At 43.6% G+C, this 22,026-nt stretch overlaps 1 protein-coding gene and 1 pseudogene across 2 annotated transcripts in view; one reads left to right on the plus strand and one right to left on the minus strand.

The window, feature by feature from the left end:
* The window catches only part of SASH1 (SAM and SH3 domain containing 1), a 281,301-nt gene that overhangs the window by 55,491 nt on the left and 203,784 nt on the right, over positions 1-22,026 (plus strand). Inside the window, exon 1 of one of the 2 annotated variants that reach the window (XM_008006712.3) lies at positions 16,917-17,472. The exons of the other annotated variant lie outside the window; for it this stretch is intronic. Within the exon in view, the coding sequence (XP_008004903.3) occupies positions 17,335-17,472 (138 nt within the window). The 5' untranslated portion in view covers positions 16,917-17,334. Of the gene's footprint in view, positions 1-16,916; positions 17,473-22,026 lie in introns of those variants that run through there. 2 annotated transcript variants of the gene reach the window in all.
* On the minus strand, positions 4,760-17,257 carry LOC103240212 (uncharacterized; annotated as a pseudogene).

A 22,026-nucleotide genomic window follows, 5' to 3' on the forward strand; every position in this document is an offset into this window, starting at 1 on the left:
GCACTGAGCCACTCCCTGGTTAGCAACAAAAGCCTTAGGCAAATGTGTTAACTTGGTAGAACCTCAGTTCCATCCTTGACCTCTGTATTAGTCCATTCTCACTCTGCTATGAAGAACTGCCCTAGACTGGGTAATTTATAAATAAAAGAGGTTTAATTGGCTCACAGTTCTGCATGGTTGGGGAGGCCTCAGGAAACTTACAATCATGGCAGAAGGGGAAGGAAACACTTCCTTGTTCACATGGTAGCAGGAATGAGAAGTGCAGAGTGAAGTAGGGGAAAAGCCTCTTTTTTTTTTTTTTTCCAGAAACAGAGTCTCACTCTGTTGCCCAGGCTGGAGTGCAAGTGGCACGATTTCAACTCACTGCAACCTCTGCCTCCCGGGCTCAAGTGATTCTCCTGCCTCAACCTCCCAAGTAACTGGGTTTACAGGTGCATGCCACCACACCCAGCTAATTTAAAAAATATTTTTAGCAGGGTTTCACCAAGTTGACCAGGCTGCTCTTGAACTCCTGACCTCAGGTGATCTGCCGGCCTCAGCCTCCCAAAGTGCTGAGATTACAGGCGTGAGCCACCGCACATATATATATATATGTGTGTGTGTGTGTGTGTGTGTGTGTGTATATATATATATATATATAATTTTTTTTTTTTTTTTTGAGACAGAGACTCGCTCTGTTGCCCAGGCTAGAGTGCAATGGCATAATCTTGGCTCACTGCAACCTCTGCCTCCTGGGTTCAAGCAATTCTAGTGCCTTGGTCTTCTGAGTAGCTGAGATTACAGCCATCGCCACTGTGGCCGGCTAATTGTTGTATTTTTAATAGAGACGGGGTTTCACCATTTTGGCCAGGCTGGTCTTGAACTCCTGACCTCAGGTGATCCGCCTGCCTCGGCCTTCCAAAGGGCTGGGATTACAGGCATGAGCCACTGTGCCTGGTCGCCATATTGCTCTTATCACAGTAACTGTTAAGTCATAATTAGATTTTATTATGCACTTGGATTACTACTCATCTTTCTTGCTTGAAAGATAAAAGGGGGTGGAGTTAGAGCAATGCTTGCCACTAAATGGGGCATACATAATAAAATCCTCCCTCCGAGCTTGGCATACAGGGCCACACTGGTTACTGCTTCCTACCTCCACCGTCACATCCTGCCCTCCACACTAGGACTTTACAACCTTTAACATCTCCAGACTTTTCCCTTTGCCTAGAAAATCTTTCCTTTCACTTCTCTTACTGGCTGGTGAAACTTGTGCCCCTCAATCCCTTCGTAGGGGGCTCAACTCCTTCATGAGCTCTTCTTGTTCCACATCATGTTGGCCATTCTCTCCTCTGAGCACCTCTTTATGGGGTATATATGCCTATTATTTACTTTTCTATCTCTCTTACTAGGCTAGGTGATCCAGAACTCCAGACCTGGCACATGTAAGACTAATTGGTACTCAATCAGTATTTGTTACATGGAATGAATGAATGAATGACACAGACAATAGAAATCTCTACAATGTACACTGGTAGAAGAAAGATTAGTCAAAATTATGGAATATGTTTAAATCACACAAAAAGTGGCTGGGTGCAGTGGCTCACACCTGTAATCCCAACACTTTGGCAGGCCGAGGTGGGCAGATCACCCGAGGTCGGGAGTTCGAGACCAGCCTGGTCAACGTGGCAAAACCCCATCTCTACTAAAAATACAAAAATTAGCTGGGGGTGGTGGCACACGCCTGTAATTCCAGCTACTCTGGAGGCTGAAACAGGAGAATCACTTGAACCCAGGAGGTGGAGGTTGCAGTGAGCCAAGGCTGCACCACTGCACTCCAGCCTGGGTGACAGAGCAAGACTCTGCCTCAAAAAAAAAAAAAAAAAAAAAAGAAACACACAAAAAGTAAACTGAGTGGTAAATTAGAGAATTATATGTGAAGTGTTTTATGGCACTTTTTTGTTTAAGGGATGGGGTCTCACTTTGTTGCCCAGGCTGAAGTGCAGTGACTACTCACACATGCAATTAGAGCACACTGCAGCCTTGAACTGTTGGCCTCAAGTGATTCTCCAGCCTTAACCTCCCAAGTAGTTGGGACTACAGGTGTGCTGTGCCTGGCTAGTTTATGGCACTTTTAAACAGCTTTAAACAATTACTTTCTTATGTAGGTTAAACACCTTCTCAGTTCTCTTCAAGTTATATCCTATTAATTTAATTATTAGTTAAAAATAGTGAGGCTGTGCCAGACATGGTGGATCATACCTGTAATCCTAGCACTTTGGGAGGCTGAGGTGGGTGGATCACGAGGTCAGGAGACAGAGACCATCCTGGCTAACATGGTGAAACCCGGTCTCTACAAAAAATACAAAAAATTAGCCAAGTTTGGTGGCAGGTGCCTGTACTCAGGAGGCTGAGGCAGGAGAATTGCTTGAACCCAGGAAGCAGAGGTTGCAGTGAGTCGTGATCAGATCGTGCCATTGCACTCCAGCCTGGGTGACAGAGCAGCAGTCCATCTCAAAAATAAAAAATAAAAAAAATTTTTAAAATTTTAAAAAATAGTGAGGCCGGGCATGGTGGCTCACACCTGTAATCCCAGCACTTCGGGAGGCAGAGGCAGGTGGATCACAAGGTCAGGAGTTCGAGACCAGACTGGCCAACATGGTGAAACCCCATCTCTACTGAAAATACAAAAATTAGTCAGGCACAGCAGTGGGCACCTGTAATCCCAGCTACTCAGGAGACTGAGGCAGGAGAATTGCTTGAACCCAGGAGGCGGAAGTTGCAGTGAGTTGAGATCGTGCCACTGCACTCTAGCCTGAGTGACAGAGCAAGACTCCGTCTCAAAAAATAAAAAAAAATAAAAAAAAAAATAGTGGCAAAACCTGTGATTACTTTTGCACCTAGTAAGCTTCCTCCTGCTCCCGTTTCTCAGCACAAAAGTAAAACTTACCCAGCCTGGGATGAATCACCATAAATTGTGATTAGTTGGTCTAAATTAAAGTAGATTTATTTATTGATTTACCAGTGAATGATTTATTTGTACCCTTGGTTTTGATTACTAAAAAGTAGCTCTTTTTTGAATAATCTTTATGCTGCTGCTGAAGAATTCTTCAGCACATGAGGATCTGTATTTTTCATCTTTTTTTCTTTCATGTGTGTTCCATTCAGATCAGGAAATTGACATTTCAGCTGAGAAGACTTAGGCCAGATGTTAGTTTGCTGGCTGAAAGATGGATTTCCTGCCCCAATAGGTGACCTCTGAAAGCAAAATAGGCTTTTTCTTAATGGATAGACTGTCCAAATGACCTCATTTCTAGAACAAGGGTTCTTTGTTAAGTGTCTCTTTGCTATTGGAATCAACATCATCTGATTTTTGAGAACATTCATTAGATAGCTAGCACCTAGTTGTTTCATTTATAAGGCATAGGAAAAAAATTATGCCTAGACAATCCGTTTAAAAAAGAATTGTGTTCATTGAGAGGGAAATGGTGCAGAAAATCCGGTGCCTGCTCACCCATATTAATAATGTCTTTTAGATTTCAAACCTCATTCAGGCCAGCATTAACCATAGGAGCAGAGCATGTTATGTACTTCCCTTAACAGGGGATTGTTTCACTAAGCTTGACCAAGGCACTATTTAAAGAAGTAACCATGACCCCAGTGTCCTGTCACTTGTAGCTTCTGTCTCCATATGTGAGAAACTCATTGAGACATTGCCATGGTGCCACCTCTTTTGATGAGTTCTTCATAGAGTTCATTTATTTATATCTTCAATTGTATAAGGCAGCTCAGAAAAACTGAGATAACTAAGCCTTTATGTGTGTGTGTGTGTGTGTCTGTGCATCCGTGTGTGTCACAAAAAATGCAATTAGAAGGAAAGTACTCTGGAGAGGAACATGGCCTTCAACCACAGGGGCGAGTCCATATGACTTACTGTACTTGGTAAGGAGAAGAGTTAGATGGCTGAAGGAAAAGTTGAGTTTTCTGTCTTTTTTTTTTTTTTTTTTTTTTTTTTTTTTTTTCAGGAACAGGAATGGGAGTGTCTCTTTGTAAGGGCTGGCAGATGAATTTTACCAGTATAAAAATCATGCTCCTTCTGATACAAAAATGTTGGCATTTCCATGAAAGACAGAGAACAGACATAAAGAGGGTTAACCTCAGGGCTCCGCCGTGCATCTGGCACTCATGGGTCTTCCTCAAGTAATTACCTGGTAGATCTGTGACTTAAAAAATGAGTAGTAAAAAAGGGTATCGAACTTTCCTTTATAATGACTCAACACATACTTTTCCCAGAATGTTATATTCAGCTCACTGTCTTTTTAAAAAATACTCATGCAAATATCATTAATCATACGTGTGATGTTGTTGTTTACCCAAAGTATTGTGCAAGCATACATCAACTCTGGATAAGACTGTAATGATCTTCTGTTTCCTGGGATGAATTATGTGAGTGAGAATCTTTTGTTCTATGCACGTAACATGATGGCATCTCAAAGAAGCAGAGCAAGAGTTTTAACTGGAGCTTTAAAATGTGTTGAAAAAAAATATTTTCCATAACCATGTTTAAGAGCACGAGAGACAGCCAAGTGGACATTCCCATAGGGTAAAATTTATTAGAAGACAAGATTGATAAATCAGTTTGTTTGGTGGATACTTCCCAGCTGCACTTTTAAGTCTTTTCTTGCATAACTAGGAAACAGTTAACAATCTCTGGTCTCTTATTAACACATTCCCTTTCATTTTTACTTTTTTATTTTATTTATTTGTTTGTTTATTTATTTATTTATTTTGCATAAGAATATCACTATTTTCCCTCAGGTAGTTTTTCTAGGGCTTCAACATTTTCTCTTCAAAATCAGAAGAAAAATATCCCAAAGTTTAGAACTGGATCACTTGGCCCTTTCTCTTCTTATCTCCTCCCAGTTCAAAATGCTTGCATCTTTTAACGGCCGCATCCTCTTGGATCTGCAGTTAGGCTCAACACATTCCAGCCTTAGCACAATCTTCTTTGTGGTCTTAGCCTTCTTCCGCAAAATGGGCTTTGTCTGCCCACCATAGAAATGGGCTTTGTCTGCCCACCATAGCCACTCTGCTTCCGATCATAGCGCCTCTTTCCCTGGGCATACAAAGAATCCTTGCCCTTCTTATACTGTGTCACTTTGTGAGGCTGATGCTTGCCACACTTCTTACAGAAGGTTCTTCGGGTTTTAGGTACGTTGACGATCTTTGCAGCAGGGCTGTTGTCTATATGATGAAAACGAGAAACGGCATCCGACACCCTCGCGTAGCGCAGCTCTCGCCTAACAGGAAAGACTTTTTTATTTTTTCTGAGACGGAGTTTCCCTCTTGTCGCCCAGGTTGGAGTGCAATGGCACGATCTCTGCTCACTGCAACCTCCGGTTCAAGCGATTCTTCTGCCTCAGCCTCCCAAGTAGCTGGGATTACAGGCGCCCGCCACCACGACCGGCTAATTTTTTAATTTTTAGTAGGGACGGTGTTTCGCCATGTTGGCCAGGCTGGTCTTGAACTCCTGACCTCGGGTCATCCGCCAGCGTTGGCCTCCTAAAGTGCTGGGATTACAGACTCGAGCTACCGCGCCCGGCCCCTTTTTTATTTTTTGTATCTCCTAAGCAAAAAAGAGAAATAGCAGGAAGTGTGATTCTAAAGATCATTTCCCTCCGTGTTTCCTTTTTTTCTTCTGTCAGATGGCTTTCATATAATCTTACCGTTCTCTGTAGGAGAGGCGGTTCTCATCTTAATTCAGAAGTAACTTGATGGTGAGTTGAAGTCTCTTGGTTCCTGCCTTAAACAGTATGGGATGCAATTCACAGAGCCCACTTTTTTGATCCTCATGGGCATCTGTACACATCTCGCCAGAAATTTGCTGCTTGTCTATAATGTGTTACCAAATTTTTCCGAATCTTCATAGGTCAGAATTACAAGTGGCTTTAGAAATCACCTAGTCTGACCCCGCTGTGTATAATAAAATACCTGTTGTGGTATTATTGATGGAATAATTCCCAGGCAGAACTTGTTTTTTGGTTTGTTTATTTGTTTGTTTGAGACTGGAGTCTCGCTCTGTCACCCAGGCTGGAGTGCAATGGCGTGGTCTCGGCTCACTGCAACCTCCGCCTCCCGGGTTCAAGAGATCTCCTGCCTCAGTCTCCCAAGTAGCTGAGATTACAGGTTCCTGCCACCATGCCCCACTAATTTTTAGTAGAGACAGGGTTTCACCATGTTGGCCAGGCTGGTCTCTAACTCCTGACCTCATGGTCCGCCCACCTCAGCCTCCCAAATTGCTAGGATTACAGGTGTCAGCCACCGCGCCTGGCCAGAACTTGGTCTTCACATAGCATCAACACAGATGAAAACCTAACTGGCTATTGCCTATCAGAGTAGAATAAAAAATTTCAGAGAAAATTTTGCTCGCTTTGTGGCAAAACTTGAATTGCAGTGGTACAATCAGGGCTCATTGCAGCCTTGACCTCTCAGGCTCAGGTGCTCCTCCCACCTCAGCCTCCCCAGTAGCTAGGACTACAGGGACATACTATAGTGCCTGGTTAATTTTGTGTAGAGATGGGGTCTCACTTTGTTGCTCAGGCTGGTCTAGAACTCCCAGGCTCAAGTGATCCTCCTGCCTCAGCCTCCCAAAGTGCTGGGATTACAGGTGTGCGCCCCCCTGCCCTACCCAGCCCAGAGAAAAGGATTTACATCCCCACAGCCTCACTTGGTTTATTTCCTTTCTCTCCCTGGCCTGTTCTGTTTGCATTCTGTTTTAATTTCTTTTTAGTTTGCTCTTAGCTCTTCTCCCACTTCTTTCACCAAACACTCCTTGATGAAGGGCTTTTTAACGGGTAATGCTTTAGCATGGGCTTGGCTCACCTGTAAGGCATTTGTGGAAAAAAAAAATGGTGTGAATTTGTGACAGGGAAAATGTTTTAACATACCAGTCTTTCCTTGAAGTCAGTTCCCCCAAGGCATTGTGGAATGCCCCACATAGGAGTGCCAGAAAGGATTGCTGACTGTAGGCAAAAATTAAATGAGCTTATCTACTTTCATTGCTCAATTTCAGCAACAGTGAGTATGGTGAAAAATAAATTGGAATATTTATAATCTTTCAGATTTAATCTCTGCTATAAGCAGAAAATGTGTTGTTGTCATCTGAAACAAATAACAAGTATTTAAATGAAAATGTGTTCCTAAAACATATGCTATTCTTAGGGAAAATGCATTTTAATTTCAATATTTAATTGTCTGCCCTTTAAAACCAAGTATCTCAAATCCAACAGAGCTTAAAAAAAAAAAAAAAGATAAAACCAAATATCTCCAAATATCTGATTTCTTCATTAACTTGTCTCATGATAAGTTAGTTATTTTGCCAGTGAGTTTTTAAAAATAATCTACAGGCCTGGTGTGGTGGCTCATGCATGTAATTCCAGCACTTTGGGAGGCTGAGACAGGCAGATCACCGAGGTCAGGAGTTCGAGACCAGCCAGGCCAACATGGTAAAAACCCGTCTCTACTAAAAATGCGAAAAATTAGCTGGGCTTGGTAACATGCATCTGTAATCCCAACTACTTAAGACACTGAGGCAGGAGAATCCCTTGAACCCAGGAGGTGAAGGTTGCAGTGAGCTGAGATCGTGCCACTGCACTCCAGGCTAGGCGACAGAGCGAGACTCCGTCCAAAAAATACATGAATAAATAAAAATAAAAACAATCTGCTGGTATAGATTTTTAATACACTGTATTCTATTTTAAAATTTTACCTTTCCTCAGCTCCTCTTCCTTACTCTGACATACCTATAGTCTGCAGGGGCTTTCAAATTTGAGCACTAATCACTATCCTCTGGGGAACTTGTTAAAAAAACAGATTGCTTGCTTTAGCCCAAGGAGTTCGAGACCAGCCTGGGCAACATAGGGAGACTCTGTGTCTACAAAATAATAATAATAATAATAAAATTAGCCAGGTATGGGGGTGCATGCCTGTAGTTCCAGTTACTTGGGAGGCTAAGGTGGGAGGATCCCTTGAGCCCAGGTGTTCAAGCCACTGCACTCCAGACTGGGTGACAGAGGGGTCTCAAACAAACAAAAAATCAAAAAACAAATTGGTGGTTCGACTCCCAGAGTGACTCAGTAGAAGTCTTGAGGTGGAGCCTGGAAATTTGCTTTTGTAACAAATTCCTTGGTGATGCTAATGATTGAGTTGTAGGTGTGTACTTTGAGAAGCACTGCTCTAGATAAAATATCTTTGTTGTTGTTGTTGTTGTTGTTGTTGAGACGGAGTGTCACTCTGTCGTCCAGGCTGGAGTGCAATGGTGCGATCTCGGCTCCCTGCAACCTCTGTCTCCTGGGTTTAAGCAATTCTCCGGCCTCAGCCTCCTGAGTAGCTGGGATTACAGGCATGCGCCACCACACCTGGCTAATTTTGTATTTTAGTAGAGATAGGGTTTCTCCATGTTAGTGAGGCTGGTCTCAAACTCCAGACCTCAGGTGATCCACCCGCCTTGGCCTCTCAAAGTGCTGGGATTACAGGCATGAGCCACTGCACCAAGCTAGATAAAATATCTTTTTTTTTTTTTTTTGAGATGGAGTCTCACTCTGTCGCCCAGGCTGGAGTGCAGTGGCGCGATCTCGGCTCACTGCAAGCTCTGCCTCTTGGGTTCAATTGATTCTCCTGCCTCAACCTCTCGAGTAGCTGGACTACAGGTGCCTCCCACCACAACTGGCTAATTTTTTGTATTTTTAGTAGAGACGGGGTTTTACCATGTTAGCCAGGATGGTCTTGATCTCCTGACCTCGTGATCTGCCCACCTCGGCCTCCCAAAGTTCTGGGATTAAGGCATGAGCCACTGCGCCTGGTGATAAAATATCTTAAGAGATGATAGCAGTGTGGTCTCCAGTGGTGGTAATGGAGGTGAAGGGAAGTGGATGACTTTGGCCTAGTTTAAGAATTCGAGGCTGGGCACAGTGGCTCATACCTGTAATTCCAGCACTTTGGGAGGCCGAGGAGGGCAGATCACCTGAGATCAGGAGTTCGAGACCAGCCTGGCCAACATGGTGAAACCCCATCTCTACTAAAAATACAGAAATTAGCCAGGTGTGGTGGCACGCACCTGTAATCCTAGCTACTCAGGAGGCTGAGGCAGGAAAATCACTTGAACCCGGGAAGCAGAGGTTGCAGTGAGCCAAGATCACGCCACTGCACTCCAGCCTGGGCAACAGAGTGAGACTCCATCTCAGGAAAAAAAAAAGATAACCAGGCATGGTAGCGGGCACCTGTAATTCCAGCTACTCAGGAGGCTGAGGTAGGGAGAATCACTTGAACCTGGGAGGCGGAGGTTGCAGTGAGCTGAGATCACGCCACTGCACTCCAGCCTGGGTGACAGAGTGAGACTCCATCTCAAAAAAAAGGAAAAAAAAAATAATTTGAGGCCAGGCATGGTGGCTCACGTTTGTAATCCCTGCACTTTGGGAGGCCGAGGCAGGTGGATCTCCTGAGGTCAGGAGTTTGAGACCAGCCTGGCAAACATGGTGAAACTCTGTCTGTACTAAAAATATAAAAATTAGCCAGGTGTGGTGGCATGTGCCTGTAATCCTAGCTACTCGGGAGGCTGCGGCAGGAGAATCATTTGAACTGGGGAAGCAGAGGGTACAGTGAGCTGAGATTGCACCACTGCTCTCCAGCCTGGGCAACAGAGCAAGAAGCAAGACTCCATCTCAGAAAAAAAAAAAAAAAAAAAAAAAAAAAATTAGCCAGGCATGATAGTGGTCGCCTGTAATTCCAGCTACTCAAGAGGCTGAGGCAGGGAGAATTGCTTGAACCCGGGAGGCGGAGGTTGCAGTGAGCCGAGATTGCACCATTGCACTCCTGACTGGGCAACAGAGTGAGATTCTGTCTCAAAAAAAAAAAAAAAGAATTCAAATCAGCAGGGCTTACCTGTGGTTTAGATCACAGTGATGGTGAGGGAAGGGAAGGATGAAGTTGGTAGTTTGAATAAATGAATGGATATATCCGAAGACTGAAGCAAGAAAGGAGCAGGGAGGGAGAGTTGGATCACGGTGGGAAATCATAAATTCCATTTGAGGAATGTTAAAGTTTCACTGAAATACATCTAAACCTCAGCTCAATGCCTGGCAGAGAGTAGATATTCCATAAATGATGACAACAATGGTTATTGCTGCTATTACTACCTTTACTATGAAAACTGAAGTGTCCTAATCACCCCGCCCCAGCCGAGGTAAACTCCCAGCTCCATTCCTCAGCAATGGCATTCCAGAGCTGGAGCTGACTCTTTTGTATGATCACAGAGACCTAGGTATACACAAGGAAATTTCCAATGTATAGATGTAGCCTCACTGGATGAGTGGTGGGGGAAGGAAAAGCAAAAAGAGGGTAAAAAGAGAAAGCTTATAATGATGAATTATAATTCATCAAGGTGCCTGTGTCATCACAGATAACCTCACAACAACTATATCAAATAGGTGGAATTTTCCCATTTCACAGATAAGATAAATAACTCACCCAATGTCTTATAGAAACTTGAATAAAAATGGAAACCTAGCTTTGTCTTGACCTCATTACAGTTGTGCTTTCTATCATGAAACTGTATCTTTTTTTTTTTTTTTTTTGAGATGGAGTCTCACTGTTGTCACCCAGGCTAGAGTGCAGTTGCAAGATCTGGGCTCACTGCGAGATCCCCTGTTTAAGAGATTCTCCTACCTCAGCCTCCCGAGTAGCTGGGATTACAGGTGCCCACCACCACGCCAATTAAATGTTTTTGTATTTTTAGTAGAAACAGGGTTTTACCATGTTGGCCAGGCTGGTCTTGAACTCCTAACCTCAGGTGATCTGCCCACCTCGGCCTCCTAAAGTTCTGGGATTACAGGCATGAGCCACTGTGCCCGGCCCTGAAATTATATCTTTACTGCTGTTAAAGAGGTAAATGCAGGCACGATAAACATTTTAAAAGAGTTTATTTGAGCAAACAACATTTCATGGACTTGACAGCTTTAAACCAGAAGTGGTTCAGGAACTCCACCAAGAGAATCTATGGGAAGGCTTTTATAGGACAGACACAGAAGTAAAGCAAAGAAAACATTTGATTGGATACAATTATACAGTTGCCTTATTTGATCGATCTCCTGTGAAAGTTCATAGCTATAAAAGTTTGTTGGCTACTTCTGATTGGTTGAGCTTAAGTCCTGTTTTTCTTTAATACAGGCATTTCTAAGAGTTAGCTCAAGTTAAGTTTTCCTTATGTGTGCAAATCAAGAAAGGTTGAGTTCACTTATAAAGTCTAAGTGGTTTTGTCTTCTCAGGATTACTCAGACCTCATCTCTATTTTACCTTACTTTAACCATGCCCAGCAGTAAACTAGTTAGGTTTCTTAAATTGACATAACGACCTAAATAGGCTGAACCTATACTCTAAATACCCCAGAACTTGTAGACTAATGCTTCTTAACTTTTGTAATTCTGGCCTACAGTAAGAACAAGTTTTTGTTTTGTTTTATTTTGTTTTGTTTTGTTTTGGACAGAGTCTTGCTCTGTTGCCAGGCTGCAGTGCAATGGTGCAATCTTGGTTCACTGCAACCTCCGCCTCTCAGGCTCAAGTGATCCTCCTGCCTCAGCCTCCCGAGTAGCCAGGACCACAGGTGCCCACCACTACATCCAGCTATTTTTTTTTTTTTTTTTTTTTTTTTTTTTTGAGATAGAGTCTGTCTCTATCACCCAGGCTGGAGTGCAGTGGCATGATCTCGGCTCACTGCAAGCTCCGCCTCCCGGGTTCACGGCATTCTCCTGCCTCAGCCTCCTGAGTAGCTGGGACTACAGGCACCTGCCACCAAGCCCGGCTAATTTTTTTGTATTTTTAGTAGAGACGGGGTTTCACCGTGTTACCCAGGATGGTCTTGATCTCCTGACCTCATGATCTGCCCACCTCGACCTCCAAAAGTCTGGGATTACAGGCGTGAGCCACCGTGCCTGGCCCCTAATTTTTGTATTTGTTATAGAGACGAGGTTTCACCATGTTGGCCAGACTGGTCTTGAACTCCTGACCTCAGGTGATCCCTTTGCCTGGGCCTCCCAAAGTGCCAGAATTACAGGCGTGAGCCACTGTGCCTGGCCCTAAGAACAAGTTTTTACAAAGCAAGCCAGTGTAAACATTTATCTGTATATGTGTGTGTATATGTATATATGTGCTGTACATTTATCTGTGCAACAATATCATGGAGACTAATTTTCAATAAGTAACAGAGATTGCTACATTATCAATATTCTCAGTGAATGCATTGTGGTGATAGTTTTCACTCATTTGTGACAATAAATGTTTATTATGAGCCACAGAATTGATTCTGAAATCAACTTTTGGGTCTCTACTAGAAGTCTAGAAAAATCTTCTACATCACTTTCCTTGGAATTCACTCACCCACAGCAGGATGATTTCAATGAGCTGGATGAGATTCCTGACGGTAAGAGAAAAAGGGGAGTAGGATTTCGGTATACCCATCTTCAATGGAGTATCTACACTTCCCTTCCTTGAAGAACTTTGTGGGAATCAAATGGAGTATGATACAGATGAAAGGACTTTTAAAATAATCAGTTTGGGTCTGGTGCAGTGGCTCACACCTGTAATCCCACCACTTTGGGAGGCTGAGGTGGGCGGATCACTTGAGGTCAGGAGTTCAAGACCAGCCTGGCCAACATGGTGAAATCCCATCTCTACTAAAAATACAAAAATTAGCCTGGCGTGGTGGCATGCGTTTGTAATCCTAGCTACTGGGGAGACTGAGGCACGAGAATCACTTGAACTCGGGAGGCAGAGGTTGCAGTGAGCCAAGATCATGCCACTGTACTACAGCCTGGGCAACAGAGTGAGACTCCATCTCAAAAGAAAAAAAAAAAAAAGATGTTAATATAAATCAGTTTGTTCTTACTTTAATTCTGCCCCACATAGCTGTGTTCACTTGGAGTCATCATTCAAGTTCTCTGGAGCCTACTTTCTCATCTGTAAAATGAAGGATTTGACCTAGATCTTTTTCAAGGCCCTTTTCCATTTCCATGGGGTAGAATTCTAATATAAAATGTTCTTGGTAAATGATACTCTATATGACTCTGAAGTTGTGGTGATGATGATGATGATGATGATGGTGATGATGATGATGATGGCGATTTCTTTATAAGGAAATGACAACTTTGTTAAAAAGCCCCTGAAGGGGCAGGAGCCTTGGCTCACGTCTGTAATCCCAGCACTTTGGGAGGCTGAGGCGGGTGGATCACCTAAGGTCAGGAGTTTGAGGCCAGCCTGGCCAACATGGTGAAATCCCATTTCTACTAAAAATCCAAAAATTATCCAGGCATGGTGGCAGGCACCTGTAGTCCCAGGTACTCGGGAGGTTGAGGCAGGAGAATTACTTGAACCTGGGAGGTGGAGATTGCAGTGAGCCAAGATCGGGCCATTGCACTCCAGCCTGGGCAATAGAGTCAGACTCTGTCTCAAAAAAAACAGAGATAAAAAGCTCCTGAAGGAACTTTTAGCAGAAAGGACTGACAAGTGACATTAACTAAAAGAGAAAAGAGTCAGTCTTGGGAGTGGTAATCAGATCATGTTGAGTTAACACATGGAAATTGGTAAGTAAAAAGTAGCTGGGACTACAGACCACCTGCTGCCACGCCCAGCTAATTTTTGTATTTTTAGTAGAGACAAGGTATCACCATGTTGGCCAGGATGGTCTCAAACTGCTGACCTCAGATGATCCTTCTGCCTTGGCCTCCCAAAGTGCTGGGATTACAGGAATGAGCAACCACACACAGCCTCAAATTTCACATTCTATGTATAGGCATCAACATTTCTCCAAAAACATTATCTCATTTCCCTATCCATTAAGAAGCACCAGGAAAAACAGGGTAAATATCTAAAATAGGTTGATTTCTATAAGTGCCAAAATGCTGGCTAAGCTTTAATTATATCTATCTATCTATCTATCTATCTATCTATCTATCTATCTATCTATCATCTATCTATAGATATATAATTATAAATATAGATACCTATATAGATATCTATATAGATATATTTTTTGAGATGGAATCTCGCTCTGTTGTCCAGGGTGAGTGCAGTGGCATGATCTCGGCTCACTGCAACCTCCACTTCCCAGGTTCAAGTGATTCTCCTGCCTCAGCCTCCCAAGTAGCTGGGACTACAGGTGTGTGCCACCATGCCTGGCTAAGTTTTGTATTTTTAGTAGAGACGAGGTTTTGTCATGTTGGCCAGGCTGGTCTTGAACTCCTGGCCTCAGTGATGTGCCTGCCTCTGTCTCCCAAGGTACTGAGATTACAGGTGTGAGTCACCATGCCCGGCCAGTTTAATTACACTGATGCGGGTATGTGTTGTCACTAAACTGTACATGTCTTTAGATGACCCTGAAACATACTATAACCTGTGAAGAAGCAGGTGGCAATTAGTGTGGCCTTGCCTCATCTTGGATGGGGAAACTAACACCAGGTCAAATGCTTTGCCCCAGGTCATCTATGAGTCAAGAAGAATGATTCTGGATTGGTGCTGGAGAGTCAGGCTTCATCCTAATCCCCAGCCCCCACTGCCCGGCTTGCCTGGCTCCTTGCTGGGTCATTTGCTGGAAAGTGTTTATGCAGAGAACAGGCTGCCCCTTGGAAGCAGCACAGTCCTCTGCATCTTCTTAAATTTAAGGCAGGAGAATTTCTTGAACCCGAGAGGCGGAGGTTGTAGTGAGCCGAGATCATGCCACTGCACTCCAGCCTGGGCGACAGGGTGACACAGCAAGACTCTGTCTCAAAAAAAAAAAAAAAAAAAAAAAAAAGTATCACATGGTGAATAAATTGAAATATACCAATACAGTCAACTGTAAAGGCTATTTATCTTTTCCTATCATTTACTTATATTTATTTCTTTATAGAAATTACAATTAAAAAAAAAACTCATCAGCTTTAACTAAATTTATTTTTATTCAAAGTATCACAGAGCATGAGAGAGCCTTGAAAACCCATCTGGCCTAACTCCGGCATCAGCCTAGGAGAGCACAAGACTTTGGCTGTATTGACTCATATAGTTCAGTGCTCTTTCTACTTCAACACAATGCCTCAATGGTATTAAGGAGAAATGTAATAATTCTTTTGGTTTCCTTTCACAAATATCATCATCAGGGACTCTGTGCAGTGGCTCATGCCTATAATCCCAGCACTTGGGGAGGCCAAGGAGGGAGGATCCCTTGAGCCCAGGAGTTTGAGACCAGCTTGGGCAACAGCAAGAGATTCTGTCTCTACAAAAAATAAAAAAAAAAATTAGTCTGGTGGAGCAGTGTGCCTATGGTCCCTGCTACTCAGTGAACTATGATTGCACCACTGCATTGTAGCCTGGGTGACAGAGCAGGACCTTGTCTCTAAAAAAGAAACACACATTTTTTTCTTTATTTATTTATTTATTTTTTTTTTAGAGACAGAGAGTCTTTCTCTGCCACCCAGGCTGGAGTGCAGTGGCAGGATCTCACTGCAACCTTTGCCTCCTGGGTTCAAGCAATTCTCGTACCTCAGCCTCCTGAGTAGCTGGGATTACAGGCATGCTCCAACACTCTTGCTATTTTGTTTGTTTGTTTGTTTTTGTTTTTTGTATTTTTAGTAGAGACGGGGTTTTGCTGTGTTGACCAGGCTGGTCTCAGATCCTGGCCTCAAGTGATTTGCCCACTTCAGCCTCCCAAAGTGCTGGGATTACAGGCGTGAGCCCCCACACCAGCCAAAAACACACAAAAATTATCAGGGCTTGTGTTTATATTTAGTTACTTTTGAAAATGTTTTTACATTTTGAACATTCCTGTAAGGACTATTCACCCATTGCATTGATTGGTGCTCGCAGCACTTAATGCTTGAGCAAGCGGAATTCAAGGACATGCTCTTACCCCCTTTCTTTTAGTGGACTCAGAAGGAAAACAAAACAAAACAAAACAAAAAACCCTCACAATCAACAAGAAACAGGAGAGGCCTCAAAACAAGCAAGGACTCTCTTGCTGGGGCATCTCACTTTTTTTTTTTTTTTTTTTTCTTTTAAACCACAAGGTCCTAACAGAGGAGCAAACTCCATGTGGTTTCTTAACTGTTTCAAAAGTGCTCAATCACCAAATCGAATGTGACGTGCATTGTCACCTTCCAGGAAAACTCTGAGTGGTTTTGAAAGGCAGAATCACAAAAGGGAAAAGCACCTCTCCAGGGCTATTTCCCTTATAAAATAAATCCGTCCTGGAGCTTCTCCCTGGAAAAACACACACAGGGCCCCAAGTGTGTGTAGGCTGAGTGGCTGCACAGTCATTTGAATTTAGTTTCGAAAATAGCCCTTCCCTGTGTCCCTCATGTAAAGGAATAATTAAAACCCAAAGCCCATTTCCCCTAATTAGCCGAAAGCCCTAGCAATGCATGGCATTGTGGGCATTCAGGAGCCAAAATGCACCCACTCATAAAAAATGATCCAAACAATGGCTCGTGCCCAAGCTTTCACACTCGTTTTGCAGAGAATTCTTGGCTGGCAGAGGCAGGGTTGTAATTCCTTGGGTCGCTTGACTTCATGAGGGGCGAGGTGTGCATTGTGGCGACACGGACTACTTGTGAAGCCTTTGGGCGGCAGTCGCTTAAAGATTAACTTTCTCGGGTTTCCGTGACCAAAAGCGTTTCCGTGAATAGCGTGATTGGAAACTTGTGCGGGCCGGAGACCGCGGCGCGGCTGCTCTTTCAACAGGCGATTTGTTCTCCTGTCCGAGGCTCATTTCCATGCAAAGAGCCTGACATCAGAGCACCTTTTGTTGCTAAACGCTTTCTTTAGCCTCGAGGGGAGAGTCATGTGGAGCTGGAAGAGCTCATTTTGAAGAGAGGGGTCCCGGGGAGCTCCCTCCAAGATACCGAGGCGCCGCGGCCACCCCTGCAGGGTCCTGCCAAGACTTGCTAGAACGAACGAGTCGCGTGCCTTAGTTAGTTGGTTCCCGTAACAGGAAGAAACGCCTTTGCAGTGGGTTTAATTGCTTCTGGGCAGAGCGAATTCCCCGCCGTACAACTCAGTGGTGCGGACTTTTCCTCCTGCTACCCTGTTGCTGCGCCGAGCGGGGTTGGAAAGTTTCTGGAGTTGTCAGTCGCGCAGCCCGTGGCCACCTAGAGCCGAGGTGCGGGCGCCTGCGAGGGGCCCCCGCGGGGTGGCCGGGCCGCCGGGGCATGCAGCGCGGGGGCGCGGCTCGGTGACGCCGCGGGCGGGGACCCGGCATCCGGGCCGGCTGCGCGCGGGTGCTGGGCGAGGGCGCCGCGGGGACCGGGACGCACGGCCCGCGCGCGGGACACTGCCATGGAGGACGCGGGAGCGGCTGGCCCGGGGCCCGAGCCGGAGGCCGAGCCCGCGCCGGAGCCAGAACCAGAACCCGAGCCTGGCGCTGGCACGTCCGAGGCGTTCTCCCGACTCTGGACCGATGTGATGGGCATCCTGGTGAGTTACCTGGGGAGGGGGCGGCGCAGGAAGCGCAGTTCGCAGCAGCCCCGCTGAAGACGGGGCTTCCTTCTCGCCCACCCACTGGGCAACCCACTCCGCAGAGGCGTCCTTCTCTGGCTGTAGTTCTTAGGGTGCTAAATACACACGGTATAGGGTTTCAAACCCTAATTAAAAAATAACCAGCCTCAGGTCCCGTCAAAAGGTATTTTTTCAACAATCGGGTATGATATTCAACAATTTAATCTGGGACACCTGCTGAGATGTTGGTGTGGAAAAGGCGAGAAAGAAGAAGCCTTCAAAGAGTAGATGTAAATAAATATTTGGTTGATGCTGGATTAGGGAAAAGGCTGATGTTACTGATGTTTATCTCTTCACCATTTGTTGTGTGACCACAAGAGGGAAAACAAACATTTCCTTACTCAGAACTACCAAAATGTTCACCTACTTTTTTTTGCAGTTTTTCAGTTTGTGGAGTTACAGGATATTTGTTTTATATGTTTGGGGCTAAAACAATAGGACTTATTTTGCTAAATCTGTGCTGTCATGTATTTTGAAATGTCCAGTGACTAAAACCGCCCCTGGATTTGGCATAGTTTCTGGGAAGCAGTACTTCTGTATGGAGGATGAAATTTTAACCTGCTCAGAGTTGAATACCTTGGGGAAGTAATAGATTTGCTTTGGTGGAGCTCTAGTTAGGCAGGTAGACTGGAATCGGGTGGGTGAGGGTTATTACAGTCAGATATCTTAATCCATACATAAAAGACTATCGGAAAAGGCTCTAGATTTGCTTTGAGATCTTATATTTTTTGAATGGGAGGAGATGGAGTGAAAGAAGTTCTTCTTTGGGAATGATAAACCGTGTACAGTTTTTAGCACAGTGATTAAACCCTTGGGCTTCAGTTATAGTAGGCCAAATGCCAGCTCTCCAACTGACTGTTTACATGATCTTGGTCAAGTTATTCAAGCTCTCTGATCCTCAATTTCATTACCTGAAAATTGAAGACAAGAAGACTTGCTTCTTGGGGTTTCTGAGATTTAGCTGGGTTGATGTGTGCATCAAGTACTCAACAGACTGTCTAGCATATAGTAGAGCCTCAGTAAATGTAGCTCTCTTTCAGGTTTTGTTTGTTTGTTTCCTTCAAACAGTCTCCTGTCTCTTCCTTCTAGACATGCTAAAAGCCCAATTACTCCATTTTCAGGTGACCGTTGGTATTTATGATTCTTACTGTACAGAGAACCAGCGAGGGTTGGTTAAAGATTTCTATCTGCTCTTGTCACTCTCCAGTATTGAAAAATGTATATAAATATACATACAGTGTACATTTACATACTATATATAGCATATATATAATATACCTACATCTAATATATATTTTAGATTTAAAAGGTTTTGTTTTTGCATTTTCTGAACTATACAGGTGAATATGATCCTTTACTGAAGTTCCAGAAAACCCAATGGACATTTTAAAGTTGTGATAAACTGTTTTTTTCTTTATTTCTTTCTTTTTTTTAATTTGAGATGGAGTCTTGCTGTGTTGCCCAGGCTGGGGTGCAGTGGCACAATCTCAGCTCACTGCAACCTCCGCCTCCTGGGTTCAAGCAATTCTCCTGCCTCAGCCTCCTGAGTAGCTGGATTACAGGCGCGCAATGCCATGCCTGGCTAATTTTTGAATTTTTATTAGAGACGGGAGTTCACCATGTTAGCCAGGCTGGTCTCGAACTCCTGACCTCGTGATCCGCTTACCTCGGCCTCCCAAAGTGCTGGGATTACAGGCATGAGCCACCGTGCCCGGCCTATAGACTGTTTTTAACTTATCTTGTTATTTCTTGCCTAGACCCAGCTCTAAGTTTTCAGTCACTGAGGAAATTGGTTTGATAATATCCCATTGTATCCCTTACTCTAGGGCATTGAGCTGGGGGCAGGGAGGGTCAGGGGCCTGCTGAAATGAAAGTTTGGCTGAGGGTTCTTTTGGGGAAGAGGGTTGGCCGGTGGCATTTTCTGCAGATTTGCTTTCCCTTCCCTGGCAGATTCCAGCACTGTTGGGTCAGTTGTAGTCAAGTGTTCTTTGGCTGAGTTAAAAGATGGGGTGGGGCTTCAGAAGCTCAAACCTGCATTGAAAGGGCAGATGCAGGAGCAAAGAAAATATGTACCTCAGCTAATCATTCAGTATCAGGCTGGGAAGAACGTGAAGCCTGTCCCAGACAGGTTGTGTCTGCTCTTGTTTTCCCCTTGTTTATCTGGGGTAAATGGGCATGGAGATTGTTCCTTAGTAAAATTCAGAGGAAGACATGGCTTACTGCTCCTTTGTAGATGCCTTGTAGGGAGACACTAGGCTAAAAGGGAGGGAAAGCTGTCATCCAAGTGTTTATACAAACTGCGTCGTCGGGGAAATACATCAAGACACAAAATTGACAGTTGACTTTATTCTCGCTGAAACAAGAGACATCATTTCCTTCCTTTTTTATTTAAAATATGAGATTTTGCAATCATCTATCAATCTAGACAGGTGAAGTGACTTGGCCAATGGCACATACCTTGTTAGTGACAATGTTAGACTTGTCCCCAGTCGCTGGCCCCACCAGTAGGGATCCTGATATCATGACGCTCCATAGTTAACTATCTCAGATGAACTCAGTAGAAATGTAATTCAGTATGTTTAGAAATCCTGTGTGTTTTAAGTAAAATGTGACTTACAAGATTTTTTTCCATACTGAATTTGGAGAGGAGAGTAGAGGTAGTCGGGAAATTACACATCTGAACATTATCCTTAACAGATTTCGGACACAGTTCTATTTTACTTTTTCAGATTCTTCTGATTGTGGAAATCAAACCACACAGCCTATCAATACTGTGTGTGGAAATTTGAAATGACACAACTCACAGCTTAGTAGGTAAAAACATTTTTAGGTGAATAAGCACTATTGAGCAGTTGTCCCCCAGGGAATTTTGTTGATTATAACCCAGTGAAAGTATTGCCCCAGAGTCATGGATCTCGGTAAATACAGGATGGTTGTTTGAGTTCATTCGGACACATTTTGCATTTAGATTAATTCAGTCCATGCACAGTTAAGTACCAGATAGTTGCTTTCAGATAATTGTTAACAAAGTGCTCGTTTAGAAAAGAAATAATAGTATAGTTTACAGCAGGAAAATGTTTGAGCAGTGCTAGAATAAATAAATTCTAATAAGTGAATATATAAATGGATATTGAATTAAGAGGAAACAAGCTTGCAAAAAAAAAAAAAAAAAAAAGATTACTAGATTGTGAGTGCCTGGAGGGCAGGGTCAGTGTCTTACGCACTTTTCTATCTCCAGTGCTCCTGACTTAACTGGGTGCTGAGAACATGGCTTTGTTGAATGAAAAAGGAAAAAAAAAAGTATGTATTTCTTAAATGCAGGAATCACATCAAAACATTGTTTTGTCAAGACACATGTGCCTGCTGTAATATAATGGGGTGTATTTACAAAGATGTGAATAAATTCTGCTCTGGCTGAAACTACATTTTGGGCAGTTTCATCATGCAAATTAAAATCCCCGTGCTTCCACTGGAAACTAATGGTAAATTGCAACATGTTTGTAAGCCCTGAGCTATGAAACCTTGGTGTTCTTGTGAAATGTACCATTCTTTTCACTAGCACTACAACATGTGGTAGGCCAGGGTTTTCAAAGCATGTCACCTTTCCCTATGACGTATATATAGACTTCTATTGAGAAGCGCAAAACTGAGTTAGAATCCTGTGGAATTTTACCCTTTTTTCTTTACTCCATAGTTGGCAGACACAGCATTCCTTTTGTTAGGTAGGGGAGGGAAGTTGTTTTTAAGAGCAGGAATTGCTAAGGTTGTTAGATACAGTTAGGTGTGCTAGATCCTTTTTTCAGGACTGATTTATCCATTTGGTAAATTGTCATGGTTCTTCAGCTTCTGCCTACAGGATTTGGGGACTTCTAAGGCGAAGCCCAGCCTTTAAATCTGCTTGTTAACTGGGAAGGGGGTTAGTAAGTGCCTATTGTTTGCAGGATCCTGCAAGATGCACCTCGCCCAAACCTGAAATTTCCTCTGTTTTTGCTTTGTTTCTACAATTTACACCCATTTCCCAGCATGCTTAGAAAACATCCATTGTATAGAGATACTCCAAACCTTCCTCTACTTTAATTCCTGTGCAAGCTGCAGAAAGGCATGCATCAGTCCACAGAACTGTTATATTCATCCTATCTTACTATTTACTCCATTCCTAAAAAATTAACAAGAAAACCCGTAAAACAAACAAACAAAATGTCTCCCTCCTTTCCTTTGTTGTTTTAGGCCAAGTGTGGGGGAAGGGGAGATGTTAGTGAGATCCTGAGGGGGTTTTAAAATGCTCACTCCTTTGAAAGCAGTTCATTTACTGGTTCTCTTGGGAGGTGTCCTGAGTTGTGCCTATCAGCTAATGACTTAATTAATTTTACGTCTTGGAATTTGAGAGTCAAGCCCATTTCAAATATTCTGACTTCATCTTAATTGTATGATGTTCCTTTTAGCGCACTGAAGAAAGCCTTGTGGCCTTTCTAC

This window comes from Chlorocebus sabaeus, chromosome 13 (genome assembly GCF_047675955.1).
Source record: "Chlorocebus sabaeus isolate Y175 chromosome 13, mChlSab1.0.hap1, whole genome shotgun sequence".
Lineage (NCBI taxonomy): Eukaryota > Metazoa > Chordata > Mammalia > Primates > Cercopithecidae > Chlorocebus > Chlorocebus sabaeus.